At 56.1% G+C, this 26,129-nt stretch overlaps 2 protein-coding genes across 4 annotated transcripts; one reads left to right on the forward strand and one right to left on the reverse strand.

Moving 5' to 3' along the window:
* Nucleotides 1-1,078: 1,078 nt before the first annotated feature.
* Nucleotides 1,079-6,039, forward strand: FOXS1 (forkhead box S1). 3 transcript variants are annotated; one of them, XM_017653713.3, is made up of 3 exons: nucleotides 1,079-1,219; nucleotides 1,781-1,899; nucleotides 4,707-6,039. In XM_017653713.3, exons 2-3 carry the CDS (start codon nucleotides 1,802-1,804, stop codon nucleotides 5,803-5,805), a joined length of 1,197 nt encoding a protein of 398 aa, XP_017509202.2. In that variant the 5' UTR covers nucleotides 1,079-1,219; nucleotides 1,781-1,801; the 3' UTR covers nucleotides 5,806-6,039. The 3 variants fall into 3 exon arrangements, with proteins under 3 accessions (XP_017509202.2, XP_036860508.1, XP_036860507.1); XM_037004613.2 differs by having other exon boundaries at nucleotides 4,878-6,039; XM_037004612.2 differs by having other exon boundaries at nucleotides 1,091-1,219; nucleotides 1,757-1,899.
* An 8,864-nt stretch (nucleotides 6,040-14,903) lies between these two features.
* MYLK2 (myosin light chain kinase 2) lies at nucleotides 14,904-26,115 on the reverse strand. Its single transcript, XM_017653702.3, has 13 exons — nucleotides 25,973-26,115; nucleotides 25,776-25,875; nucleotides 24,861-25,302; nucleotides 23,669-23,973; nucleotides 22,046-22,151; nucleotides 21,369-21,462; nucleotides 20,837-20,946; nucleotides 20,618-20,759; nucleotides 18,054-18,124; nucleotides 17,797-17,925; nucleotides 17,090-17,242; nucleotides 16,821-16,953; nucleotides 14,904-15,858 (listed from the first exon to the last, which is right to left on the reverse strand). Exons 2-13 carry the CDS (start codon nucleotides 25,825-25,827, stop codon nucleotides 15,778-15,780), a joined length of 1,818 nt encoding a protein of 605 aa, XP_017509191.3. The 5' UTR covers nucleotides 25,828-25,875; nucleotides 25,973-26,115; the 3' UTR covers nucleotides 14,904-15,777.
* Between the last annotated feature and the right edge of the window lie 14 nt (nucleotides 26,116-26,129).

The raw sequence follows: 26,129 nt of genomic DNA on the forward strand, positions 1-26,129 counted from the left end.
ACATGGGCTGTGCCTGAGATCATGCAGTGAGCTGGGGTCCTCTTGTCTGGGATCATCTTGGTTGAAGGGGTTGCCCTTGGGGCCCAGGAAACAGCAGGCTGTCTCTTACTCCATCCTGTTGCCAGGGTTTGTGCTTCTCCTGGAGAGGAGGGCATGGCCTGGAGCCTACTCCCCACCTACCCTGACCTCCTCCCTGGGATCTTCAGGGACCTTGATCTAGAGATCAAGGGACCCAGGGGGAGGTGGAACCTAACTGCATCCCTTCCTTCCCCAGGGTCCCGGACACAGGACCCTGCACACCCCTGGAGCCCCTTGCCCTTCGAGCTCTTCAGTGACCCTGGTAAGAAATCTGAAAGCCCTCCCCTCTGAACAGTGTGCAGAACTGGAGAGGACCCAGGATTGGGCTGGCCTAGCCTCTGTCTCCCACCCATAGCACCCAAGCCAGACAACAGCTAACATTTGTTGAGAGTTTTGTCTCTGCCAGGTATCCTTCTAAGCTCTTACCACTGCCCTGTGAGATAGACACTGCCATTATCCCCACTGCACAGATGCAGAAACCAGACACAGAGATTAAGAACCTTGCCCAAGGTCACACAGCTAGTAACCCTGGGAAAGTTACTAGCTTCTCCCAGTTAAAGCCCTTAAGTGGCAGTGAGAGATTACAATGCGGGGGCCTGGCTGCAAGCCCACAGCCTTAACCATTGAGTATAGTGCTGACAGCTCAGGTTATTACTAATATTATTTCTACCAGCATTAAAATATTTGCTGGAAGAAGCTCCTAGAATCCCAGAGGAAGGGGCTGGGAAGACCACAGGGTCCCCTGCCCTGTCGGGGGTGGGGTCCTGGTGTCGCCAACGCCTGGTGCTCGCGCCCACTTCGGCCCTCAGATTGCTGGTTGCACGTGCGGCTGTTCTACAGCGTCCAGCTGGTGGGCGAAGCCACTGCGCGCAAGGCCAAGGGCTGCCATCTGTGCCCGCCTCCGCGGAGCGCCTGCTGGGGCCGCCACTGCCTGTCGCGCAGGTTCGCTTCCGGAGCCGCCGCCGGGCGCCCACCTGCTGCAGCGCCTGCTGCCGCACCTGGAGCGCAGCGTGTTGCTGTGGGTGGCGCCTGAGGGAGTATTAGCCAAGAGCCTGTGCCAGGGACCCGCACCGCGTGCAGCCCAACCAAGTGGAACGTGAGCGCACCTGTCAGCTGCTCGACACGCGCCGCTTCCTCGCCGGTGAGAGCATGGCGAAGGGGCTCCAGGGGCCGTGGGCACAGGAGTGTGAGCCCGTGAAATGTGGGCACAGGGGAACAGGCTAAGGGTTCAGGGCACCGAGTGGACATCGAAACAAAGGACTGGGCACACAAGCGCTGGGAATGGGAGTCAACAAGGGCATCAGAATGGCTGGACACTGATAGAAGACACCGTGTAGGCAAGGGCAGGCTTGGCATATTGGGTGCCAGGCATACACATAGGGCTTGGGCACATATGTTGGTATAGGGCGCTATTCATGGGGTGGGCATTAGGGGCACTGGGCACAAGATAGGCATAGGGGAGTGGCAGTGGGGATGGAATGGACATAAAGGAAAGGTATAGTAGTGAGCATAGGGGCACCAGGTAAGGGTCGTGAGCACTTTAAGTGAGCACAGATGTGGGACACGAGACAGGCATAGGGATGTGGAAGTGGGCATAGAGCATGGACACACAGTGGAGATGTAGACATGGGATATAGCACAGGTGGGCGTCAGGTGGGAATGCCCTGTCTTGGCCCAGCCCCCACAGTCTTGATGCCCATAGAACTGTGCGCCCACCTGCAAGATGGTGACCGAGAGCCTGAGTACCAGATCCGTTTGTGCTTTGGCAAGGAGTACCCAGGGCCCCCAGACCAGCCCGAGGAGCGGCTCATCATGGCCCATGTGAGACACCTCCCCCTCCAGTGGAGAACCACACCCTCCAGTCACGTCTGAATGGCCCCTCCCTGACTCTCTCCTGTCCCAGCTTTGCCCTTGACCTGATGACCCCTCTGGTCTGTAGAACCCTGCTGTAAAATGCCTGTGGGGCGGGAGCTGTCACTAGGGCTGTGACTTCCCACCAGAATGTATAGGGCAGGTAAATGAGAGGGTTGGTTCATTGCCCCACCCACCTCCACAGGTAGAGCCAGTCTTTGCCAGGGAGCTCCTCCAACACCTGAAGCGCCACAGCCACGGTTCCCTGGTGGCAGGTCCACAGTGCAGTGTCCCTGATGACATCACTCACCTGCTGACTCAGCCGAGTCAGCCCTAAGCGGCCACTTCCTTCTCTGTACCCTCCAAAGTCAGCCTCCATCCCAGCCCTGCCCAAACTGAGCCAGTGGACCTGGGGTGTCCCTCAAGGTGGGTGGGAGAGTGGAAGCCAGTTTGGGGCCTTCAACCTCAGCTGCAGGGATGGAGCTTGGAATGCCCCGTGTGGTCCACTGCCCAGCAGCTGGGCCTGGGGTGCAAGGAAGAAACCAACTTCGACCTTGAGGTTCTGGAAACAGCAATTGCAGAAACAAGACTTCACCTCTTGATGAGAGCCCGATAAGTTTATGGCTGTTACTTAGAGCCCATTTTACTTGCAAGTAATCCGTTATAAGGTTTGCTGAAAGCTGGGTTTACCAGTCATTAGATCCTAGGGTTATTCAGTGTGGGGCCAACAAGTCACAGAATGGCCTGCCTTCTGAGACATTCTTCTTCCCACCTGCCATTAGTCTCTCTCCTTTTGTGACCAGAGGAGGGGTCCCAAAACAGAAGACTTGGCCTGAACGGGGCAGGGGAGAGTGGGGCTTTGGAGGCTAACTACTGAACCACAAGCACCAATAGATACTGCCTTTGAGAAACTGAGGCAGTCCCCCAAACACAGCCCTCAGACAGAAGCCACAGCAGGAGCCTGGAATCCAGCCCCTCTCCAAGCCAGTTTTGCAAACTGTAAGTGGTAGACAGTCCTAGAGAACTGGGAGGGAACCTGAAGGCAATTGATCCTGTTTTGTCAGTAAAGTCACTGTGTTCTGCCTCAGATTTCAGGCCTTTTCCTTTTCAGACTTCTATTTATAGGAATTCTTTTACAGATGGCAACAGAATAAATCTTTTAGTGATACATTAATTAGCCATTTTTATGGGGGGAGTGTATGATTCAACAAAGGACAGAAGACAGTTGGATCACTATTTTTTTATTCAGTTAACAAATGTTAATTGAGCACCTACTCTGTTCCACTAATGCTGGGCACAAGGGATAGAGGAAGACTGCATGGTCCCTACTCTCTGGGGTTCACAGCCTGTTTTCCGGTGGGAGCCCAATGACTGTCCTCTACCCCTGCCCCTCACAGAAGAGGTGGTATTAGGGAGTTACAGAATCCTGGGCTCAAATCCCAGCTTTAGCACTCACTAGCTGTGTGACCTCAGGCAAATCACTAACTTCTCTGAGCCTTGGATTCTTTACTATTCAAAAGAAACTATGAAGGCCCCTGGAGCTGGGTGGTCTGAGAAGTAAATGTAGAGGGGACGGGAGCTGGCTTGGCATGGCGAGTGACACACAGTGGTTGCCCTCTCCTCTGACTTGGTTACTTGTGGGTGGGAGAGCATGGAGGAGGCTGTCCCACTTCAGGAGGCCTGACTGTCCATCCTGAGTGTCACTATTTCCCTGGCCAAGGCTGCAGCTGGCCAGGAGCCTCAGTTCAGAGCAGTAGACCTCAGCCATGTCCAAACCCCTACTGTGTACTAGGCTCTCAGAGGCCGCTGGATTCCATATAAGGGCTCCCATTGCCTCCTCACCACGGCCTAGACAGCTGAAGAGTTGCCAGGTCCATTTTAGAGATGGGAAACTAAGACTCAACCAGGGTCAGGGACTTGCTGGGGAAGCCTCTGGGGAGGCCGCTGTCACTGCCAGGATGGCTGTCCTTCCCACACCAGTCACCAGAGGGCACCGGGGCTCAGCAGGCGGGTTTGGCAGCCGTCATTCCCAGGCGCCCAACCAGCATATACCTCTGTGCTAGGAGGGCAGGGAATCGTGTGACCTCTAGGGCTCTTCACTGCGGAGAGAAAGAAGATCACAGGCCTGGCACGAGAAAAAGAGGAGAAAAGGGGAACTAGAAGTGGGGATTTGAGGTCCCCACGGCTTTTCTCCAGGGGACTCCCAGCTTTGCAGCTCAGCCCCTTGGATTCTCTCTCCTCCATCTCACCGTGTGTCTCTCTGCCCCTCAGTCTCTTGTATCTGTACCTGTGTCTCTGTATGTCCATTTTTCTCTCTATCTCTATAGATTCCTTTATTTGCCTCTTTGAGTGATTCTTTATATAGTGTGTGTGTGTGTGTGTGTGTGTTTCTGTGTCTGTGTATTTCTTGGTTTTCCTGTCTCTCATCTTTGTCTCTATGTCTCTGTGTCTCTCTGTTACTGTCTCTCATTAATCTCTGCCTCTCTTTTGTCTCTCTCTTTTTTTAACTCTTTCTATCCCGTTGCTTCTCTGCCTTTATCTCCTTGTTTCTGTCTCTGCCTTGCCCAGTTTCACATCCTGTCCCTCCCCAGCCACCACCACTCAGCACATGTGGGCTGAGGGTCTCAGGCCCTTCCCTCCCATCTCCTCACCCCTGGCAGCTGCTCAGAGCTTCCCAATCCTGGCCTCTCCTGCCCGCCCCACTTGGGCCTTGGGGGAGGGGGGCGAGGGAGGAAGGGAGGGCAGCCTGGCGGACCCACCCCTTTTTGCCTTTCCAGGCTGGGAGGCTGGGCCAGTGGGTCTTTTAACCAGCCCTGGACGCTGTGCCTGGCCCCTGCAGTCCCCGCAGCCGCCAGCCAGGCCAGCTCAGCCAGCCCTGCCAGCATGCAGCAGCAGCCCCCACCTGGGCCCCTGGGCCCTGTGGCTGAGCCGACCAAACCTCCCTACAGCTACATAGCCCTGATTGCCATGGCCATCCAGAGCTCCCCCGGGCAGCGGGCCACCCTCAGCGGAATCTACCGCTACATCATGGGCCGCTTCGCTTTCTACCGCCACAACCGGCCCGGCTGGCAGAATAGCATCCGCCACAACCTGTCACTCAACGAGTGCTTTGTCAAGGTGCCCCGTGATGACCGCAAGCCAGGCAAGGGTAGCTACTGGACGCTGGACCCCGACTGCCACGACATGTTCGAGCATGGCAGCTTCCTGCGCCGACGCCGACGCTTCACACGGCGGGCAGGTGCTGAGGGCATCAAGGGCCCTGCCAAGGCACGCCGTGGACCCCTCAGAGCGAGCAGCCAGGACCCAGGAGTCCCCGATGCCACGACTGGCAGGCAGTGCCCATTCCTGCCGGAGCTGCCAGAGCCCAAAGGCCTGAGCTTTGGGGGCCTGGTGGGAGGCTTGCCAGCCAGCATGTGCCCAGCAACCACTGACGCCAGGCCTCGGCCACCTGCGGAGCCCAAAGAGATGCCTGCACCCAAGCCAGCAGGCCCTGGGGAGCTCCCTGTGGCCACCTCATCTTCCCCATGCCCAGCTTTTGGCTTTCCTATGGGCTTCTCTGAGGCTGAAGGCTTTAGCAAGGCCCCTACACCCATCTTGACCCCTGAAGCAGGCATTGGAAGCAGCTACCAGTGCCGGCTGCAGGCGCTGAATTTCTGCATGGGGACTGACCCAGGCCTTGAGCACCTCTTGGCCTCAGCAGCCCCCTCCCCCACACCATCCACCCCTCCAGCCTCACTTCGGGCCCCACTGCCCCTGCCAGCTGACTCCAAGGAGCCCTGGGTTGCAGGTAGCTTCCCTGTCCAGGGAGGATCCAGCTACCCATTGGGGCTGACCCCCTGCCTATACCGGACACCAGGAATGTTCTTCTTTGAGTGAAGCCATCCCGGGCCTCTGCCAATTATACCCTCCAGGCTGAGCCTAACTAGGATCTGAGGAGCTCCCCAAAGATCCAGGTCTGGCAGCCAACAACTGGAACAGGAAGCCAAGACTGGAGTGGTGAACACTCAGCCAGCCCCTAAGACCCCTGGACTTGGGGGTGAGGGGAGGCAGGGTCCTACTGGGATTTACTCTATGGCTCTCAGGGCCAATAAAGCCAGTGTGATGATGAAGGCCAACTTGTTGGGTGGTTGGGGGCCAAGGACAGGGTCTCCTGGTTCTGTGGTGGCTGTGGTTGAGGAGTGGGGTGGCAGGGGTGGGGGCCCTGGATGGAAATACCTGACATGAAGCCTTCTTTTGCTGGGGACTTTCCTGGGGAGTTTCCCAGGAAGGAAGGGGGAGCAGGAATGGGGAGAGAGAGAAGGGATGCAACCAAGAGAGACACCAGCGGGTGAGGCTGGGCTGGAACGAGGGGCTGATTCTCTAGCCCTAAACTCTGTGACTCAGCAACCCCCATTATGACTGGTCATAATAACCACGGCTGTTTGTGGCACTGATTCTGTCCTGGGCTTGTATAAGTATGCTCTCCTGTGAATCCAAGAGAGACACCAGCGGGTGAGGCTGGGCTGGGACGAGGGGCTGATTCTCTAGCCCTAAACTCTGTGACTCAGCAACCCCCATTATGACTGGTCATAATAACCACGACTGTTTGTGGCACTGATTCTGTCCTGGGCTTGTATAAGTATGCTCTCCTGTGAATCCTGTGTGGTACGGAACGTTGTCCCCATTTCACAGGGGTAGAAACTGAGACTCAGAGAGTTTGGGCCTCACTGGCTCCAACTTCAGATGGCAAATGAGTGGTGGAGAGGAAATCAAAACCAGGTCAGTGTGTCTCTCCCCCCATCTGGCCTGCAGCTTGGAGGAGGACGCGGGGGTAGGAGCAGGGCTGATGGGGACTCCAGAGCTGGGGGGCATTTTTGGAATCCTGGAATGCCAGTGCAAAAGAGGCACCCTTACCCCCTGTACAGACAAGGATCCCAGAGCTCAGAAAGCAGGCACCATCCCTTTGTCCAGATTCCCACATGAATGGGGGACCTCCCTAAGCCCTCATCTCTCCAAAGTCTCCTGGTGACTCTTTCAGAAAGCATTTCTCTCATGGAGGGGAGAGGCGTGGCTGTCCTGAGTACAGATGAGAAGTGATGGAGCCCTGACCTTTGGCCTTCTCTAGCTGCCCCCTTGGGTGGAAGCAGGAGATATGGGTGCTCTTGTGGCCCCCACCAGAGGAACAGACTCGGGGACCTGAAGCCTCACTGTCCTCACACACCCCCAAAACCATGGTTGTTGAGGCAAATGGCTTACTTCCAGAGCCTCAGTCCCCCCATCTGGATCATGGGTATAGGAAGAGAGGGGCCAAGGGTGCTGGGGGAACCCCCTTTCTGGCCTTTGGTGGAGGGGCCTAGAGGGCCTAATGCCCCAAGAGGTGACATCCAGGGGCTGGAGACCCCTTCGTTAGGCAGGCAGCCCAGTCCCCTCCGAGGCCTTCTGCTGGGCAGGCAGCCATGCTGACTTCAGTCTCTGCGGCCGCCTCCTCCCTCAGCAGGTCCCCTGGGGCCTGGGAGGAAGCAAGCCCGGCTGGACAGCCCCAACTGTCTGGTTCCCACAGACTCCAAAGCCGGGGTGGACTGGGGACCTGCAGGGTGGGGGCTCACTGGGGCCAGAAGGGGTTGGGAAAATGCACAGCCAGCTGTGGGCCCTTCCCCACAAAGGCCTCTGGACCCCAGCCTAGGATCCAGTGAACAATGGGGAGGAGAAAGGGTCTTTCCTGTCACTTTCGGGCAGCCTCACAGTGGAAAGGGGAAGAGAGAAAAGTCCTGTGCGGGGCCTGGGTGAGGAGGCAGTTGTGTGGATTCATACTGCAGCGTGTGCCTGAGTGGGTCAGTATGTCTCAGTGTGTGTTCGTGTGTGTGATGCAGAGACAGACAGAGAGATAGGATGAATGATTCAGAGGTGTGAGGGCTCCTTCTCTACCAGGTCAGGGGAAGAGGCCTCTGCCAGGCACTGTTCCCTGTGGTGCATTCCTGTGGAGACTCAGTGACCCCAGTCCCTTCCCAGCCTGTGTCCTGAGCTGGGAGAAGGGTGGAGAGGCTGCCTGCCCACCCACTGAGGAGGTTTAGCATCTGAGCTGGAGTGGGGCCTGTGGGGGAAGAAGGTTACGTCCCCTGCTGCCCACCTGTTGCCCTGGGGGAGTGTGCAAAGGGTCAGCCACACTCAGGTGCACAGACTCAGGGCATGGCCCCCTCTCCATGTCCCTTTCTCTGGTCCCCCAGCATAGTGAAGGAGTAAAGACAGGCCCCCTCCACCCCAATCCCCAAGCAGGACCCTGGGCTCAGTGCCTGCCTTGGACTCACTTTATGAGGCCTGGACCAGTGCCCATCTCTCTGGGCCCTGAGTTCATTCCCTTTGCCCAGTGGGGGGTGTGGGCAGAGTGGGGGGTGAGAGGGACAGTGGCAGCCGGACTCTTTGAGCCTGGATCCCACTGGGGGGGGGGGCCTGACCTGAGGGATGGCCTGGAGGGGATCCCATCCCCAGAAGTGCTGGACCAGGAGGCCCAGACACCATGATCTCATGTTGCCCTCTGCTCACTGCCAAGCCCAGGGACCCCACCCACTGCGCCTCCTGCCCTCACATTCTTTCCATGACCAACAGACACCCTCTGGCTCCTGCCTGGCCATCCCTACCTGGGGGTAGACAGTGCCTAGCAGATTTCAGAATGCCTAAGCTGGGCCAACCCAGAGAGGGCACCTATGCACAGATGGAGAGACAAAGGCCAGAGAAAGTAAGTGACATGCCCAAGGTCAGCAAGGCAGGAGCAGGTACCACCTCTGCTGTCTTAACTATATAGCTCTTAGGGGACAGGGACCATTCCATAGACTGGCTCAAGGATCCTCCTCACTGAAGGCTTATCTGTCTCCAGGAAGGGACCCCCACTCCTCCTCCTCAGAGGTTAGAGTGAGAAAGGACACAGAGTTGCCTTGTAGGGTTAGGCTAAATCAAAATCTAAAATGTCAGAACAGTGGTATTTCAGAATATTCCAGAATTTTTAATCACAGCAGCTCAAGATTCTTGCACTATCAGAGTTGAAAGGGTGTCTCCTGCCCAATTTTGGAATCTCCTCCGCACCAAGTAGTACGGGTCACGTGGGGTCCCAAGAAAGAGGAGCCATGTCTTCAGAGGCCGCCCCTCCTGCCCAAGTTCAGCAGCTGTGAAGGACTGTCAGGAAACTCTTCACCTGCGGGGCCTTAGGTCTCTGCTCTCCCAGCCCCCAAGGAGGCCACCCCCGACTCCACGGGGCTGGGCCTTCCTGCTCTGCCCCTCCACCCTCCACATCTTATCTGCCCGCCCGCCTGCTCTCCCACCTCCCGCTTCCTGCCTTGGTTTAGGGCATTCCACAGCCCAGAGCTGGACATTCCTTCCCACAGCTCAGACAACACCTGGGCCAGGGGTGGGGAGACTCTCAACTGCCAAGGGCGGGGTGCTCTGAGGCCGCCGCTGTGAGGAGGAAGGGGGAGGTTGTGCTGGCCAGTCTGGACCCAAGAGTCCAGGCCTCAGCCAGAATATCCCCTCACCACACAGGCTCCGTCATGCCTGAAGGCCAGGCTGCCAGAAGCGGTAGGTATAGCAGCTAAGAGCAGAAGCTCTGGATCCCAACTGCCAAGGTTCAGATCCCAGCTCTGCTACTTCCTAGCTGTGTGACCTTGGGCAAGTTGCTTCACCTCTCTGTGTTTTTCTCATCTATAAAATATGGACACTAAGAGTACCTATCTCCATGGGGTTGTTGTGGGATTATATGAGTTAATATTTGCAAAATGCTTAGAACAGGATCTAGCATGTGGAAACTGAAATATAAGTTTTTAAGGAAAATAAATAAATATTTGGGCTGTGGGAGCAAGTCCCCTTAACCTGATTTGCCCTCAGAGGAAAGTGCAGCTGCTGTGGAGATAGGAGAATGCAAGGGAAGGAAGACTTATACAGACAAGGCTTTACATTCAATTCCTGGCTCTGCTTACTTGCTGTGTGACCTTGAGAAAGTGAATCCACCTCTCTGAGTATCAGTTTCTTCATTTGTAAAATGAGGGAAAAGATTTCAACCCTCAGGACTGGTATGTGGGAACCTTGCCCTGCATACTGTGTGTACAATTCAGTCAATGAAACTGGAACATCAAACAGCCCCTTGTACCTTCAGCCCAGCCCTCTCTACCCCTCCCTCTGCATGAGGCAGAACCTCCATTCCCACAGGTCCTGAAGTGCCTAATCCCCTGTCCTTGCCCTGCTGGTAACTAGGTGGTGACTCAGGGAGGGAGCTGGTGGGGCCAAAGGAAGTGGTTCCAGGCTAAAAGCAGGCCAGAGGCCCATTTAGTCACACAGTCACACAGTCACCGGTGGCCCCTGGCAAGGCCAGGGCTGCCACCTCCTAACCACAGCCCTCAGGCGCCCTGACCTCAATGCACATGAGAGGCTGGCCCCCTGCTCTCCCTGCTGAGTGTCTTTTCCACCTCTAGGTATTTAAACTTGCTGTCCCCTCTGCCTGGAACATTTACTCCCAACTGGCTGACTTCTCAACACCCAAAGCCCAAGTTCAATATCACCTCCTCAGAGAAGCCCCTCCCCTTTACCTGATAGATGCCCCTAGACTATTCTCCATCTCTGCACCCCTTTGGTTTCCACCCGGCCCCTGATGCACTGTGGACTTGTGCATTTCTATGTGTATTCACTTTTTACTGTGTCTCTGCCTTGGAATAAAAGCTTCAGTGGGCAGGGTTTGGGTCTGTCTTATTCATTTCGTCCACATCCCTAACCCGGTCATGACCCCGCAGCAGGCCCTCAGTAAAGGTCTGCTGAGTGGACAAAGGGAGTCACAGTAACCCACACATCCCCTCACCATGGGTTAAATCTCAGAGGACTCCCCAGGGGCTCCCTGGCCCACCCAGAGCATACCCCGAGTCTTCACAGGGCTGTGTGATCAGATGTCATCCCCTCTTGCCCTCCCTCATGCAAACAGTCTCCCCACTTGTTCTTCCTCTACCTGGAACAGTCTTCCACTAACACCCACAGGGATCACTCCCTCCTGCCCTTCAAACTTCCTCAGAGAAGCCCTCCCTGACCACCGCATCCCCCGCCAGCCCCACCAACACATCCTAGATTCACTATTGCCATTCAGAGTTCTCACCCACTAGAATGAGGCTCCATGAGGCCAGGAATTTTTGTCTACTGTCTACTTGTCCCCAGCACCTAGAACAGTGTCTGGAATATAGCTGGGACTGGAGAAATCGTGTAACAAACATCAGCTCAGCAGCCTGACCCAGCTGCTCTATCTACATATCTCATGTAACTTTTACATCGCCCTTGGGAAGCAGGTACTGATATTACCCCATCTTACAGATAGGAAATTGAGACTCAGAGAGGGCAAATAAGTAAATTTGAACGCTGTTCTGTCTGACCTGCACCCAGTCCTCTGTCATCAGCCTGTCTCCCTAGAGGTGTGTGAGATATGTGTCTCCCTCATCCTGTCTTCACAGTCCTCAAAACCTTTCAAGCAGACTCCCCCTGCTCAGCCTCCCCCTGGCCTCCCTGCCTAAAGTCTCTGTCCCACTTGCTGACTTCCCTGGCTGCAAGGATCCTTCTAAACCATAGATCTGACCATATCCCTCTTTTGTTTACAAACTTTAGGAGCAAACCCAGGCCTCCGATTCAGCAGCCTGTACTGATTGCTTTGATTCAACCTGGCATTTGAGACCCCTGCCAACTTCTTCAGTCTTATTTCCTGCTGCATCATATGTAAAAGCCACACTGGAATGCTCCAAAACAAGCTTGATCTCAGTTGCAAGTCTCTGGACATGCGATCCCTTCTGCCCGGAACCCTTCTCACTCTGATTGGAAAAGGCCTGCTCCTTATTTGCTCTCAACTTGGATGTCACTACACTGGAGAGTAGAGAATGGGGCTTAGCGGCTTCTTCCATGTCCTTGCAGCTTCCCTCTGATCCCCAGCCTCCCACCCACTGTGGCTGCAGAGGCTGTGAGCTCCCTGAGGGAGGGGACCATGACTAATTCATCTCCAGGCTCTAGCTTGGGGCCAGGCCCACGGCAGAAACTCAGAAAATAGCTCTGAAGTGATTGGATGTGTCAGAAGTCAGGCTTCATTTTTTGCATCCTAACTCCACTATTTACTGGCTGGGAATCCGTGGGCTTGTCCATAAATTCCCTGAGCCTCAGTGTCCTCATCTGTGAAATGCCGATAATGAAAACACACACTCACAGGGTGGGGATGAAATGAGTTCATACATGGGAATCACTTGGTCCAGTGCCTGGTGAGCAATAAATAACACCCACTGGAGTGAGAAAAGGAACAGGTGTGTGTGGGCAGCTGCCCAAGGGGGAGCTTGATCCAGGTGGGCACATCCTTCAAGACAGCCCTGGCTGCTTCACACCCCTGGGGCGGCCCTGTCACTGGCTGAATCTTTTCCCACCACTGTCCTGTTGGGTCCAAGGTGGCCAGTGGAATTCAAGGCCACTGGACACAGACAGGAAAAGGCAGCGTCACCAGCCCTGGTGTAATCCAAACCAGATGCGGCCTCAGACCCATGGGGGTGGTCACTGTGGGCCTGGCCAAGGCCCAGAGGCAGGAAATGGTCTTGGAGGGAAGCTGCTCCCTGGGCTGGGACCAGCCTGGAGGAGCTGACCCACTGAGGATGTTAACCCTTCTTAGCCCGCAGGCAGGCCCAGGACACTGGGCAGGGGAGGTGCACAGCTTCATGAAGCTCTTGGAGGCCCCCTGAGGCACACAGCACCTTGTAGGAAGATCACGGCATTGGCGTTGTGATGGGCCCTGTGCAGGAGTGGGCACTGGTGGGCAGGGCATGCCAAGTGAGGGGCGAGGCAGGGGACACTCACAGCTGGCCTCCAGGACTCTCAGAACCCAAGAGCCAGAGCCTTGGCTACAGCTGGCAGACCCAAAGGAGGCATGGGTCCACTCCTGCCATCAGAGTGGCCCTGAAAATGAAAACCCTCTTCTACCAGGCCACCAGGGACAGGAGCTCTGGTGAAGGTGATGGGGCTGGGACCCAGGCCTGCAGAGGGCAGAGACTCAGCCCCACATTAGGGCCACCCCAGCTTTTTCCTGGGTGTGCTCTTTGGCCCTTGTGGGGAGCAAAATCTTTCCAAACCCCCATTTCCCCATCCATATCATCAAGTTTATACATCCTTTACCTCCAGGGACCAGGGGAGGCCTAAAGGAGGTACTTGGTGAATCAGAAAGCTTTCTAAGATGTTCTTGGGAAGAGGTGGGGCAGAGGCAGTGATCAGCTGTGTTCCATGGCTTTGGATGGCCTTAATTCCCAGGACATATTAATCTGCTGTGTGGTCTTGGGCAAGTCACTTTCCTTTGCTGAGCCGATATCCTCACTTGTGAAATATGGTGAATGAGCACCCTGCAGTGGCCCTAGGAGTGGCAGAGGAGAGCAGAGCTGAGGTTGTCATCTACATGTTATAGAAGAGGCCACTGAAACTTGTGCTGGGCATTGGGAATGCTGGGTTCTAGTCCCAGCTGATGCTGTCTTTGCTGAAAGGCCTTCCTCATTTTGGCCTCGGTTTCCCCAGCTGGATCCAGGCCCTGGATCTCTGCTCTGGCTGGACCTCATTTCGGCACCCACCACCCCCACCCGCAACACAGCAGTGACTCATCGCTCATCATCACGCTGTGTGGCCCAGGCTCGGCCTGGGTGGGGGCCGGCAAGGCCGACAGAGCTCAGAGGAAAACACAGGCCTGGCCCAGCTGGCAGGTGCGGGCGGGCAGGGATTTGCAGCCCTGAGGGTCCTGCCCATAGCACATGTCCCACCAAGGTTGACGCCAGGCTCCCCAGGCCCCCCAAGTCCCAAGTGCAAGCCCCACCAAGCTCAGACCCCAAAGTCCTCCATACCCCACCCACCTGCTGCAGTGAGACTCTGCACCTATTGGCTGGAATAGGGCAGGGGTGGGAGGGAGGACACTGGCCTCGGCCTCCAGGCCAATGTTCATAGCAGCAGGAGGGAGGGACCAACTGTCAAGGCCTCAGTCTGTGGGCCAGTCCAAGATTTCTCAAGAGGCAGGCAGTGTGATGGGTAAGAGCAGGGGCTCCATGCCCAGACTCTCTGGGTACAAATCCGGGCTCTGCCACTGACTAGCTGTGTGACCCTGAACAGGTATCTTAACCTCCCTGAGGCTTGGCCTCTCCATCTGAGAAATGGACATAATATGACACCCACCAGGCAGGATCACTGTGAGCAGCCAGTGTGATAATGAACACATGCAGCTGAGCCAGGGTGCGCCCCCAGCAGGTGCTCAGTGCAGAAGAATCACTCTCACTGCTATTCTCGGGAAACGACATGTCCCCCAGCAGGTGGGCTACCTGCCCCACTTAGGCCAGTCGCACTTCTGACTCAGTTGTCCTCAGAGGCAGAAAGCCTGCACTCTGTTAGGGTTAAGCTCCCTTGCCGTCCGGGCAGTCCCCTCCTGTAGATGGAGCCCTGCCCAGCACTGCAGGCCTGCCCGACCTCTGGCTCCACCTGGAGACTGCGCTCTTCTTACACTTTGTCCTGCTGAGAACCGGGTGGGCCCACAGGCGGAGCCGCTCTGGGGAACAGGAGAGTTTGTTTCAAGCCCCAGGTTCCAACCTGTCAAATAGCCAAGTTCCTTCCCCTCTCTAAGCCTCAGTTTGCCCCTTTGTAAAATAGGGATAATAACAATGACTACCATATTAATCCATATGCTGTGGATTAATATACACACAAGTGCTTAAATAGAGCTTGGCATACAGTAATCACCCAATAAATGTTGGCTGGTGCTGTGAGCTCCCTCTCACAGATGAGCAGAATGAGGCACAAAGTGGGGAAGCCACTTGCCCAGGCGGTGCCCTGGGCAGGCTGGCTCCTGAGGCTGCCTGGACAGCTCCCACACTGCTCCCTGAAGTGCCACGACAGCGCATGGCATGCAGTGGTGCTCAGTGACCAGCAGTTGTCTGGGACCTCACCCCAGTGTACGCACACACAGAGGGAAGGAGGCCACATCCAACCTGTACATTTATTTACAGGGTGCAAGCTGAGAGCAGGTTGGGGACTGCCCAGTGGCCTTCCCACTCCTCCTGGGCCTGCTGACCCCATCGGCTGAGGCTGTGTGTGACCCTTGGGATGGGGGCCTGGCGTGACTGGGCTGGGCCAGCTTGGCCCTCAGGCAAGCTCGGGGGTGGCCTCCCCTGTCCTCCGGGCCCTCCCTTCCCCCTCCACCAGGCCTAGGCTGGGCGTCCTCTCTCTCACACAAAGTTCCTGTGTGTTGGTGGTCAGCAAGGAAGGTGGGCGGGGGCCAGGCCTGGGCCAGATGGTGTGTGCTAGGCCTTATCTATTGGGAGTGGGGAGGTGGGCGGGGGCATGGAGGCCCTCTTTCACAAAGCCTGCTCTGTCTGCCCTGGCAGCTGGGCCTTAGTGACTGGCCTTGATGCCTTCCTGCCCCACCAAGGGCCTCCCATCTACAACCACAGAGCCCCACATGCTGGGACCCCCAGCCTTCCCACTGCAGCTAGGAGCAAGCTCAGGCCAGGGATTCCCCAGGTGAGGCCAAGTAGGGGTCACTGGGACAGCGGTTCTAAGACTGGGAGCCAGGGAGGGGACAACAGGACCTGTGGCATCTGGGCTGTGGCTGATGGGCTGGGGCCCTGTCTGGGGAGGCGGTAGCAGGATGGGGTCAGGCCACACCCCAGGTGGCTCACGTCGGGGAAGCAGTCTCTGCGTGGGGGCAAGGGGAACCCCGAGCCTCCCAGCCTGGCACAGCCTCACCCTGGCCAACCCACCCTGGGGGTCTGGCCTGTCTGATCCAGCCTTCCGGGCTGTGTGGCCTCAGCCCCGGCCACTGTGCGGCTGTGTCCAGGCCTCAGCTGCTCCCAGGGCTCAGACCCCAAGAGCCATCAGTGCCCCCGAGCTGCTGATCTTCTTGAAGCGGTTGGCAGCGCTGACGGCAATGAAGTTTTTCTGAGGGATGAGGGAGAGGGGTCCCAGTCAGCACCATGCAGGGGAGAAGCTGTGGGATAGCTGAGTGTCTCCTAAAGCCCTTCAGGAGGGCCAGGTGCCAGGAAAGATGCAGTACCCAGAATGGCCACAGGAGGCGCCAGGGCTCCCACCTCCATTCTACAGCTGAGTCAGCCAAAACTGAGCCCAGCTCTGATGCTCAAATGCTAATGGCTCTTATTTTGCTCCCAGTAAAGACAAACGCCTCGCTATGACCAATGAGTCCCTCCTACCCCACCTCCCTTTCCTCTCCAACCTCATCTCCCCTACCCCTTGCTCATTCCACACCAGCCACACAGGGACCCTACCTGTTCCTCACACACACCAACCATGCTTCTGCCTCAGGGCCTTTGCACTGGGTGTTCCCTCTGCCTGAAACTCTCTTCCACCCAGTACAGGAATAGCACACCCCTGACCTCCTGCAGGATTTTCTTCACATGCTCCTTCTCAGTGTGCCCTCCCCAACCACTCTATTTAGAAACACAGTCTCTCCCCAGGCCCACCTGACCAACGTTATATTTTTTCTAGAGCCCTTCCTTAACCCTTTTTAATAAAGGTTAAAGCAGGGCTCCACCCTCTACCAAAAGTAAGTCCACAAACTGAAATCCTTGTCTCTTTTGTCTACTGATGTATTCCAGTGCCTAGAAGGAGTACATGCTCAATAAATACTTCTAAATGAAGGGCAGAAGCCTGTGATGGGGTCAGAGACCTATTCCTGAGCCTGAGCCCCAAATGGAGGCCCCACCCCACCCCAGCGTGGAGGGGGTGGGTGGAGGGTCACTGCTCCAGGGCAGGAGCCAGCCCGGGACAGAGAGCGAAGAGCCGACCCTGTTTTTCAGACAAGGCCAGGCCTGGTTGGCAGAACCCGCCAAGCCAGAGCCCTTCCCGCCTGCAGGCCTGCCTTGGCCCCAGCCCCTCAGCTATACCTTCCAGCGCCTCTTCATGAGGTATTTCTTAAGCAAGATCTGGGACTTGAGGCGTCGGTTGCAGCGCTTAGCTTTCTCTGCCAGGTTGTTGAGCCAGGGGTGGGCAAGGCACTGAGCGGCGTTCATCCGCACCCTGTGGAGAAGGGGCAGCATGGCGAGAGTGGGCCTGGGAGGCCGGGAAGCCCAGCCCGCCTCCCAGCCAGGCCCGCCCTGCCGGCCCTCAGACACGGGGCTGGCACACGCAGGGTCGTGTCCTGGGGGCGCCTCACCTCTGGTCCTTGACAATGAGCTTGGAGACAAAATCTTTGGCCTCGTCGGACACAGCTTCGAAGGTCTCCTCGTCAAAGTACCAGTTGGCCGAGAGAACATTGTTTAGGGTCTCTGTGTCGTCATCTCCCAGGAATGGGGAAAGGCCGCTCAGCCTGGAGGGAGGGAAAGGTGGGAGGCGGGGAAGTGAGACTGGAGCTGCCGAGTTACCTTCAGGGGCTTAGGGGGGCATATCCTAGGAGGCAGCACTGTATGCTGGAGACCCCCAGCCTCTCCAGTGGGACAGACCTGGGTTTGAATCTGGCTGGGTGACCTTGGGCAAGTCACTTCCCCTCTCTGAGCCTCACTCTTCTCATCTGTAAAATGGGCATAATCATCCCAGCTTCCCAGGGTCACAGTGAAGAAGAGGAATGAAGAGTGCACAGAAATTGTCTGCTACCCCTGTGCCCCCACCCTGGGCCATCAAATATCTGCTGTCCAGAACCCCTCACTGGGACACTATGCCTTTAGGGGCCTTGGTTTCTCCATCTATAAAACAGCGACAAAGTTCCCCTTTCCTGGGTCTCCCTAGCATTTACAATCCCCAGCACACCCCTGCCTGAGGAAGTAGGTGAGTGGGACCCTCACCAGGCCCCTGAGGCCAACCTGGGCCTCAGCTGCCCCCGTACATGACCCAGCCTCGTAAACACCACTCTCTCTCAGGACTCACAGCATGTAGGTGATGACCCCCATGCTCCACATGTCTGTCTTATCGGAGATTTGGTCGTAATTTACCACCTCAGGTGACAAGAACTCTGGGGTTCCAAAATTCACCTTCAGCTTCTCATTGGGATTGTACCTGGGGATAGACCAGGGGCTCAGAGCACAGGTCCCAGCCCATTCCCAGGCACTCTCCACCCTCCCCTGTACCTCTCCCACCTCCACCTCAGGGGCTTGCCCTGCCCTCCCCATGCACCCGGGTGGTACCTTCGCGCCAGGCCGAAGTCAATGATCTTCACCATATGGCCTGTGGTGTTGACGCACAGGATGTTCTCTGGCTGAGGAGAAGGCAGTGGTCTGGACTGAACTCTGACCCAGCTCATCAGGTCCACCCAAGTCCCAGGCTCCCTGGACCAGAGGCCCAGGCTGCCAGAGACCCTAGGACCTGTCTGCTGCAGTCATGGATGAGGGTCCTGAGCCCCAAGAGGAACTCCTCCAGGGCAGGGACCATCTTCTCCTGGACTCCTTTCTCCTCACTCTCAGTGTCTAACAAAGTCACCCAGAAGGTGCTCAGCCAAGGCTCCTGGGAATCCTGGGCCTAAGCCAGGTGAGCGTGTGAATGAAGTTGTCACACGGTTAGTCTCTCCTCACTCTGGGCCTCCATTTCCTCTTCATGTAACACAAGGACACAGGACTAATTCGAGGTTGCAAGGCAGAAACATTTTAAGTTAACAATGTTAAAAGGCAGGAGATTTTGCACAAAAACCCCTAATTTCCTGATTCTCAGCACCTTCTGAAAGACCGGGAGGCTGCGCACTGCGTGGAGCGAGTTGCCGCCGACCCCTGGATGCCTCTACCACCCCAACCTGGTCCCTCAACACAGTTCTGTTATTTGTCTGGGCTCTGCGGGCATTTGATTTAAGGCCCTTAACAGTGTATTTTCTGACGATCCTTTTCAAACTGATGCATTTGCCCAGAGCAGGACCTGAAGATTTTAATGACTTAAGCTGGTGTTGCCCCAAAACAGGGGATGAAAAGAAAGGTCCTAGGATACAGTCGCTTGGGGAAACCAGACAGATTCAGACCTTTTGGAGGACATGAAGCTCCCTGAGAAGCCCTGAAGCTGGCAGGCCTGGCAAGGCCTTCAGGCTGTGCTTCACTCAGCTTACTGGACTGTGAAACCCCTATCTGATGAAAAACTTATTGCTATCCTGAAAAAATAAATACATACAGAAGCTTAAGGTTGAACTTCTTCCCCAGGCACTGCATTTTAATTGGGGACCCTGTGCTTCCCCAAAGAAACTGGCCTTCACGGAGGAATGGCAGGCCTCCAGTGCCATCACGCAGCCAGCCACCGGCTCTGCCCAGAAACTCAGGAGTCACCCTCACTCTTTCCCTCCCCTGCCTGCCCCCATACCAAAACCCCCAGCCAATCAGACCGGCTCTATTTTCAGAATGCATCCATCATCTGGGCACTTCCCATCCCTCCCCCATGCCACTGGCTCCAGCCCACATCATCTCTCCCCTGGCTTGCTACAGCCCCCTCCTAATTCCTTGCTGCCAGGGTGGACCCATGGACACCCATCGCCTTACCCTCCTGGCTTCCTCACTTGTCAGTGGGGATGATCACGGCAGCCCTGCTCCACAGGGCTGTTGGAGAGTATACACCCCGAACAGCTCTGTCCCCAGCGAGTGCAGTAGAGACGTTAGCCGGCAGCCACGGCATCTCATGGCCTGCTTCCGATCAAGTGCACCCTTCTCTGATTTCACTTTGGATGTCTTCCCATTACTCTCATGCACTTTTTCATAACACTTTAAATGGTTTAAAATGATCTGTTTATTTGGTCATTATTCTGTGACTCTTTCCCCCAGTAACCTTAGGCTCCACAGGACAGGGCTGTGCCCTCTGTCACCCCTATGGTAATGCCTGTGCCCAGCACAGCAGTGGATGCTCAGTCCATATTTGTCAAATGAATAGACAAGAGCATTGTCCTCTGAGGGGATGGTTGCTAAGCCACCTGGTGTTCATATTTCATCTTCTCCACTGGCTTTGCTGCTTATCCCACAAACATGACACCTGCCGTAAGGACAGGGCACACCCCGCACTCAGGCTGCTCCTGCCTACACCACCCCGTGGCCCACGCCACTGCTTCCCAGGCTGCCCCCAGTCGTCCTGAGCCGGTGTGATACATGAAATCTGTTAGGTCTTCCTGACCTGCTATTGTGAGAGGTACTGAGCAAGGTCAGAAGAGGGGTATAAATATTCTTCCACGAAGCATTTTTGTTAGTCCCTACCATGTGTGCATCGCTGCCCTGTTGCTATACTTACCGATTTTTCTGACTCCCCTTCTCAAACACAGGCTCCATGAGGGCAGGATTTTTTATCTGTTTTGCTCACCACTGGATGTTACCACTTAGAACACTGCCTGTCAAATAGTAGGCCCTCGACTAGTATTTGTTGCATAAATGAACAAACTTTTGCAGTGCCTATCAGGGGCCAGCACTGAGGTCAGTGGTTTGTAACACTTATTAACAAGTTCTCTGTGTGAGACACTGAGCTAGGGGCTCCCAGGACTGCAAGAGATCCTTTAAAAAGTACTCAGCACTATCCTAGAAGCTCTGAGAGCTAGCACCAAGTCTTCTTTGTTCTCTGTTGTACTTCTGGCAACTAGTACTTAGTAAGTGCCTAGTAAACCATTTTTTAATCTACAGACAGAAGGATGGATGGAGGGAGAGCAGGTGAGATGGGGGAGAGAGGCGGGATGGCCGGTTGCAACACTGATTTCAGGGTTAGCTGCTGCTCCTGCCCCCAACAGGCTCCATCCTGATACCTTAAGGTCCAGATGCAGAACCCTCATCTTGTGCATGAAGAGGATCCCGTCGCAGATCTGCCTGACAAACACCATGGTGTCCACCTCCGTCAGCTGGTAGTCCTCATCCACGATCCTCTCGAAGAGCTCACCACCCTCGATGCTGTGTACACAGACACGCTACAGGCATGCTTCCGGGCCGGCAGCACCCACTGCCCCTCCCCCACCACCCGCACTCACTACTCCATGAACAGGACGATCTCGTGCGAGGTCTCAATGGCCGCGTACAGCTGAATCAGGTTGCGGTGGTTCAGTTGGTTCATAACTTCGATCTCGAGCATCACCATTTCCTGGGGACCAGGGAAGTCAGGGACACCATCCAAGTGTCATCATTTCCTGCCCTCCACCCCCGATACCTGCGCCCTGACTTTGCCTGGACCGCTGTCCAGCCTTCTCCTTGCTGGTCTCCTTGCCTCCTACCTTTCCCCACCCCTGAACCTATGTCCTCACCACCCAGTCCTTCCTGTGGGACACCTTTCCTTCCAGGTTCTTCCCCTCCTCCTACTGACGGAACACTGGGATGACGAGGGCCCAGCACTCCCCACTCGGCATCCTGCCCTCTACACTCTGTCCCTGGGCAGCAGCCTGTGTGACATCCTCAGTACAGGTTGGTCTGCACACCAGGCCCCTGGTGCAGACTCAGGGGTAGAGGGAGGTGAGAGGCACCCAGTCCAAGACCTCCTTCCCCTCCCGCACAGCCAGCCCTGACTACCTTGTCTTTGGGTGTCTGTTTCTTGATGACCTTGGCAGCTAACTTGAGGCCTGTGGCTCTCTCTGTGCAGGTACAGACTGCTCCAAACTTGCCCCTGGAGAGAAAAGGCTGGGAGTGAGGGGTCCCAAGGGGACAAGCCCCGGGGGGGGGGTGGCGGGAGGGCGGGCCTGTGCTCTGTTCCCATCTGGATCCCTCTCTCAGAGATGCGGGCACTTGCTCCAGCCAGCCCTGACTCCCTCCTGAAGCTGTGAGCCCTACAGCAGGGACAATGGTGAGCCACACAAACCATGGGCACAGGAGGTGGAGGCCCAGCTGAAGGAGAGCCCCTGATGTGACAGCTCACAGGCCTGGGGCAGGTAGGGGCCCTGGGGCTCTGGGTCCCAAGGGAGGGCACCTTCAGGTCCTTTTAAAGAGCACCTTGAGGGGGTCAGTGTGTGACTGAAACTGAGTCAGGAAAATACGGGAAACACTGAATGACCAGTGGTGTCTGTGCGTAACAGCAGCATGAGTACGTATCAGCCCATGTGACAACTTGCACACAACTGGTGGACTATGTGGTAGTAACCGTCTGTGGGTCACGCCCAAGCTAAGTGTGTTTGGGCCTTTCTGGGAAGATGTGAGGCCCTGGGGGCTCAGTGCCTCCCGCCCAGGGGCCAGGGCTGGGGCCTGGCCCTCACCCGCCCAGCGCGTCCTTGGAGTTCAAGCTGAACTGACTGTTGACATTCCCGGTCCTCAGCTCCACGATGCGGTGGGGGAAGGGGGCGGGGGGTGGTGGGCAGTCATCTGGGGAGGCAGAGCAGAGAGAGCATGGCAGTCAGCCCAGGGCTGCTGAGGGTCCACCTTGGCACCACACCTTCTGCCTGGCCTGGGTCCCATCCAAGGAAGTTCTCCAAGTGATACCTGGGGGCAGCTTGGCTCCAGGGTGGGGGAGGGAGCCCAGTCTCCAATTACAGCTCAGCCACCAACACAAAATGGCTTTGGGCCTCTGTCAGAACTGGGGCTCAGCTTCTCTGGGCACAAAAATTGGCACAGCTGATTGGACTTCTCAGACCCTCCCACATTAAAAGGTATGAAGATTCCATCCTAAGCTATCTGCATTTTCATTTTTTTTTAAAAGGGGAGGTCTATAATAGTGGAGTACCGGGGTTACTTGTCTGAATGATGGCGCAGGTGAGGGTCCTGCCTACATCCCTCTAAATAACAGCACACTCTGGGCTGACCTGCGGAATGAGTGTCGGGAGACCGGGCACAGATGTTTGGTGGGGAGAGGCTGCCACCTGGCGACAACCACGGAGAACAGCGGGTTCTGGCCGCCGGCAGGCTGAGTCATGGGGAATGGAAACCTCCTTATAAATAGCGAGAGGGACGCAGGGAAGTCGGGCTGGTGATAAACCCGATGGCCCCTGGAGGTTGTTCAGGTTCTGTCCCGGGAGGATGTGATTTCTGGGAGGGACGGGCAGAGGTCTCAGGGGAGGAGGCAGGGTTCCTGGCTGCCGCCCCACCGCCAGGCCCTCCCACCCTGTCTGGGTGGCTCTGGGTGCTCACCAGGCAGGCTGGCGGGTCTCCCAGGGCACCTCAGCCTGGAGGAGGGGGTGGGGGGTGTCAGGACACTCTGGGCTCTCCTGACCCCATCTCACCCCACCCCCGGCCTTGCTGCAGGCCCGCTCCCTGTTACCTGCTCAGCAAACTCACTCATGCTCAGTGGCTCCTTGCGGCCCGTTGAATGAACCGCGGGCTCCTTGTCTGATGAGCAGTTAAGGCCACTCTACAGGCCTGCCCCATCTCATGTGCCCAGCTTCCTTGCTCACTGTTTCCTCTTCACGAACCCTCTGTGGCTCCCATGGCCCTCCTCACCTACTCCAGAATGCAGTTTAACTACCAAAACCTGGCATTTGAGCCTTTCTACAGACTGACTTCAAATCCCAACTATTCAGAGTTAGTGTTGTTCCAATAACCTTCCTGATTTTTTTTCAAAATCCCATTTTAGACAAGTAGAAGAAAATGAAAAGTGAGCCCTGGAGCCAGGCTGCTGTTGACGGATTCAAACCCTGTCCTATCTGTGGATTTGAGGGCACTGGTTCGATTTCTCCTTTTCCAAGCCTCCACTTCCCCATCTAACAAAAGGGACTAGGAGCCCGTACTTCCTGGGGTTGTGTGACTCTTAGATGGATCAGCCTGCATGAGGCATGGCTCAGAGCAGTTCAGTCTGCTAAATGGGGAGACTTGGGGAGGGGAGGGCCCTTCCTCCCCTCCTCCCTCAGCCCCGGGACAGCCCCAGCCCCCACCTGTCCCTGGCCTACCCAAAATCTGGAAGCAGTCCTCCTCCCTTGCTGTGAGACTGAGGGCCTGCCCCATCTCCGATCTCTCCGGGGAAACAGCCTGGAACTCAATCCCCCTCGAGGTGTCCCCTTGCACCTTAGCCTGGCCAGCCTGGCCTGGAGCCTTCTCTTCTGCTTCCTTCTGGCTGTCTGCCAGGATGTTCTTCCCTCCTTCCGCTGCCTTGGCTGGCCCAGGATCCATGGGGCCGGGGGTCATGGGCACCCCTTCAAAGATGAGCTCCGATGCCTCATCTGGGGGCTTAAGCCCAGCCAGCAGCGTCTCGGGGCTAGCATGTGAGAACACAGAGGTGGTGCCCTTAGCAGCCACAGCCCCACAGTGGCCTCTGGCAGATGAAATGCTTCCACAGCCTCATCTGCAATCTGGTACTAATACAATCCTGCCCTCCCTCCCCAAGCACCCCAAATACTTGCAGTGGTGCATCTGGATTCACTTTATATAAAATCAAGGAATGTTAATAACACCACAAATGTCTATGGTCATTATCTTGACTGTCAATGCACTAATAGGTCATTAGTAACTATTTATAGGATTATTGATTTGGTTGATCATCATGTGGCTAGAATTAGGGAGATTATGTAGCTGTTGATTCATAAAAACTGTGCCAAAGCAATTCATGTAATGAGATTAATAACTAATTCAAACAGGTATATTTATTAATATTGTGATTTACAATATATCATTAATAATTTCATTAATATGATTAGCATTCAGATAAGTATAATGGGGTTCACATACTACTGGTGCTATATTATGATTATGAAAGTGTTAGTAATAACCTAACAGTAAGGTTAATAGTCATCTTCCCATATTATACCAATAATTTTATTAAAAAGGGTTATACTTTCCTCCTGACATCTCAGCCCTGCCACTGGCTAGACCCAAGTAAGGGGAACTTGGACTCATGCCTAGAGAAGAGGTCTTTGGGGACCACTCCTCTCTGACAGTCCAAGCTTCTGCAAACTATCACTAAGTCCTGGTTTCTGCAGGGAGACACGGTATGAACAATGCCCAGGATGGAGGGAGCTGAACTTCAGAACGACCCAATGCACCGCTGAATGTTATGACAATGATGGCCAGGACAGAGAAGCTAAGCATGGCCCCTGGGGACAGAGTCACAGGACGTCTGCCTGCTCCAAGGCAAGGGGCATTTACCTTGAGATGATGGCAGGACAGCTGGGGCTGTGCAGAAAGGCAGGTGAGCCCCTCCTGGCTGTTGCTGGGCCCTCTGCCACCTTCTTGTGCACCTTGGTAGAGTCCTGGCTGCCTGAGGTCCCCTGCTTGGCACTGGGCTTTTTGTCACTGGCCTCTGCTGTTGCGGTCTGCTGGGGCAGGGCTGCCGGTTGCCCAGCACTGCCCTCCGCAGGCCTCCCACCCAGACCACCTTCCCCATCGGGGCCCTGGTTGCTAATCGAGGGTTGGGCCAGGGCACCACCCCTTTTCTCTAAGGCAGGGGGTTTGGCGTCTTTCTTCAGGGTGGGTGGATCAGGTTCTTTCTTTGCATCTGGGGGCCCAGGACCCTTCTCTGAGTCTGGGGGACCAGGGTCTTTCTCTGCAGTCAGGGGTCCTTTGCCTGCTGCACCTTTAGGTGCCTTGTCTGCAAAGGAGGTGAAACACCAGTCAGGATCCACTCCCCTCCCCTCCTTCCCCAGTGAGGCTAGCCAGAGACCAGCTCTGGGCCCAGCTCTCCACCCAGGCAACAATTTGCAAATGCTTATCCTGCTGAGCCTCTGGGGCTACTTGGTGGGCTCTAGAGATGGGCTGCCAGTCCTTGGAGGCCCTGTGTGGGAGGCTTCTGGTCCTCTGGTGGGCCTTGATGCCCCCACCATCCCTTGCCCTGAGTGGGTAGGTGCCATCCATAGAGGCTTCATAGCTTCCCAGTCTCTCCAGGGACGGTTTCATGGAGGCCCTTGACTTAGCCCATCCCTGCCCAGATTGTTCTGACTTCTGGGTCCCCCATGCACCATACAAAGAGGCCTTGGGCACAGAACTCCCACTGAGAAGCTAATGCACCCTGGATGCAAACCCCTTCCCAAGCTCCTCCCTCCATCTCCTGCCCCAGCTTGGCACCTGTTGACGGGCTCTGGATTCCCAGCTCGACTGCTCCTTTTTCTGTCGCCATGAGGTAGGGAGGCGTGTGCTTCTGCTTGTCTAACTCAAGTCTTTCTAGCTGCAGAAGGAAGAGTGAAGTGTGTCAGGCGGTTGGATTCCTCCTCTTGTCTGACTGAGAGGAGGCCAGGGCCAGCTGACTTCGGGGAGAGAGGTACCTGCGGCAGAGAGGGGTGACCTGGTGGCCGTCTGTCCTGCAGCAGCCACCCAGGAGCAGTCCTGGGGCAGTTGTAAGGGACTGGCCTGGGTGGGCAGAGGCGGAGGCAGGGGCGCAGGCAGGGGAGGCGGGGACGGAGGAGAGGATCTCTTACACCA

The sequence above is a fragment of the Manis javanica genome, chromosome 5, assembly GCF_040802235.1.
Source record: "Manis javanica isolate MJ-LG chromosome 5, MJ_LKY, whole genome shotgun sequence".
NCBI lineage: Eukaryota > Metazoa > Chordata > Mammalia > Pholidota > Manidae > Manis > Manis javanica.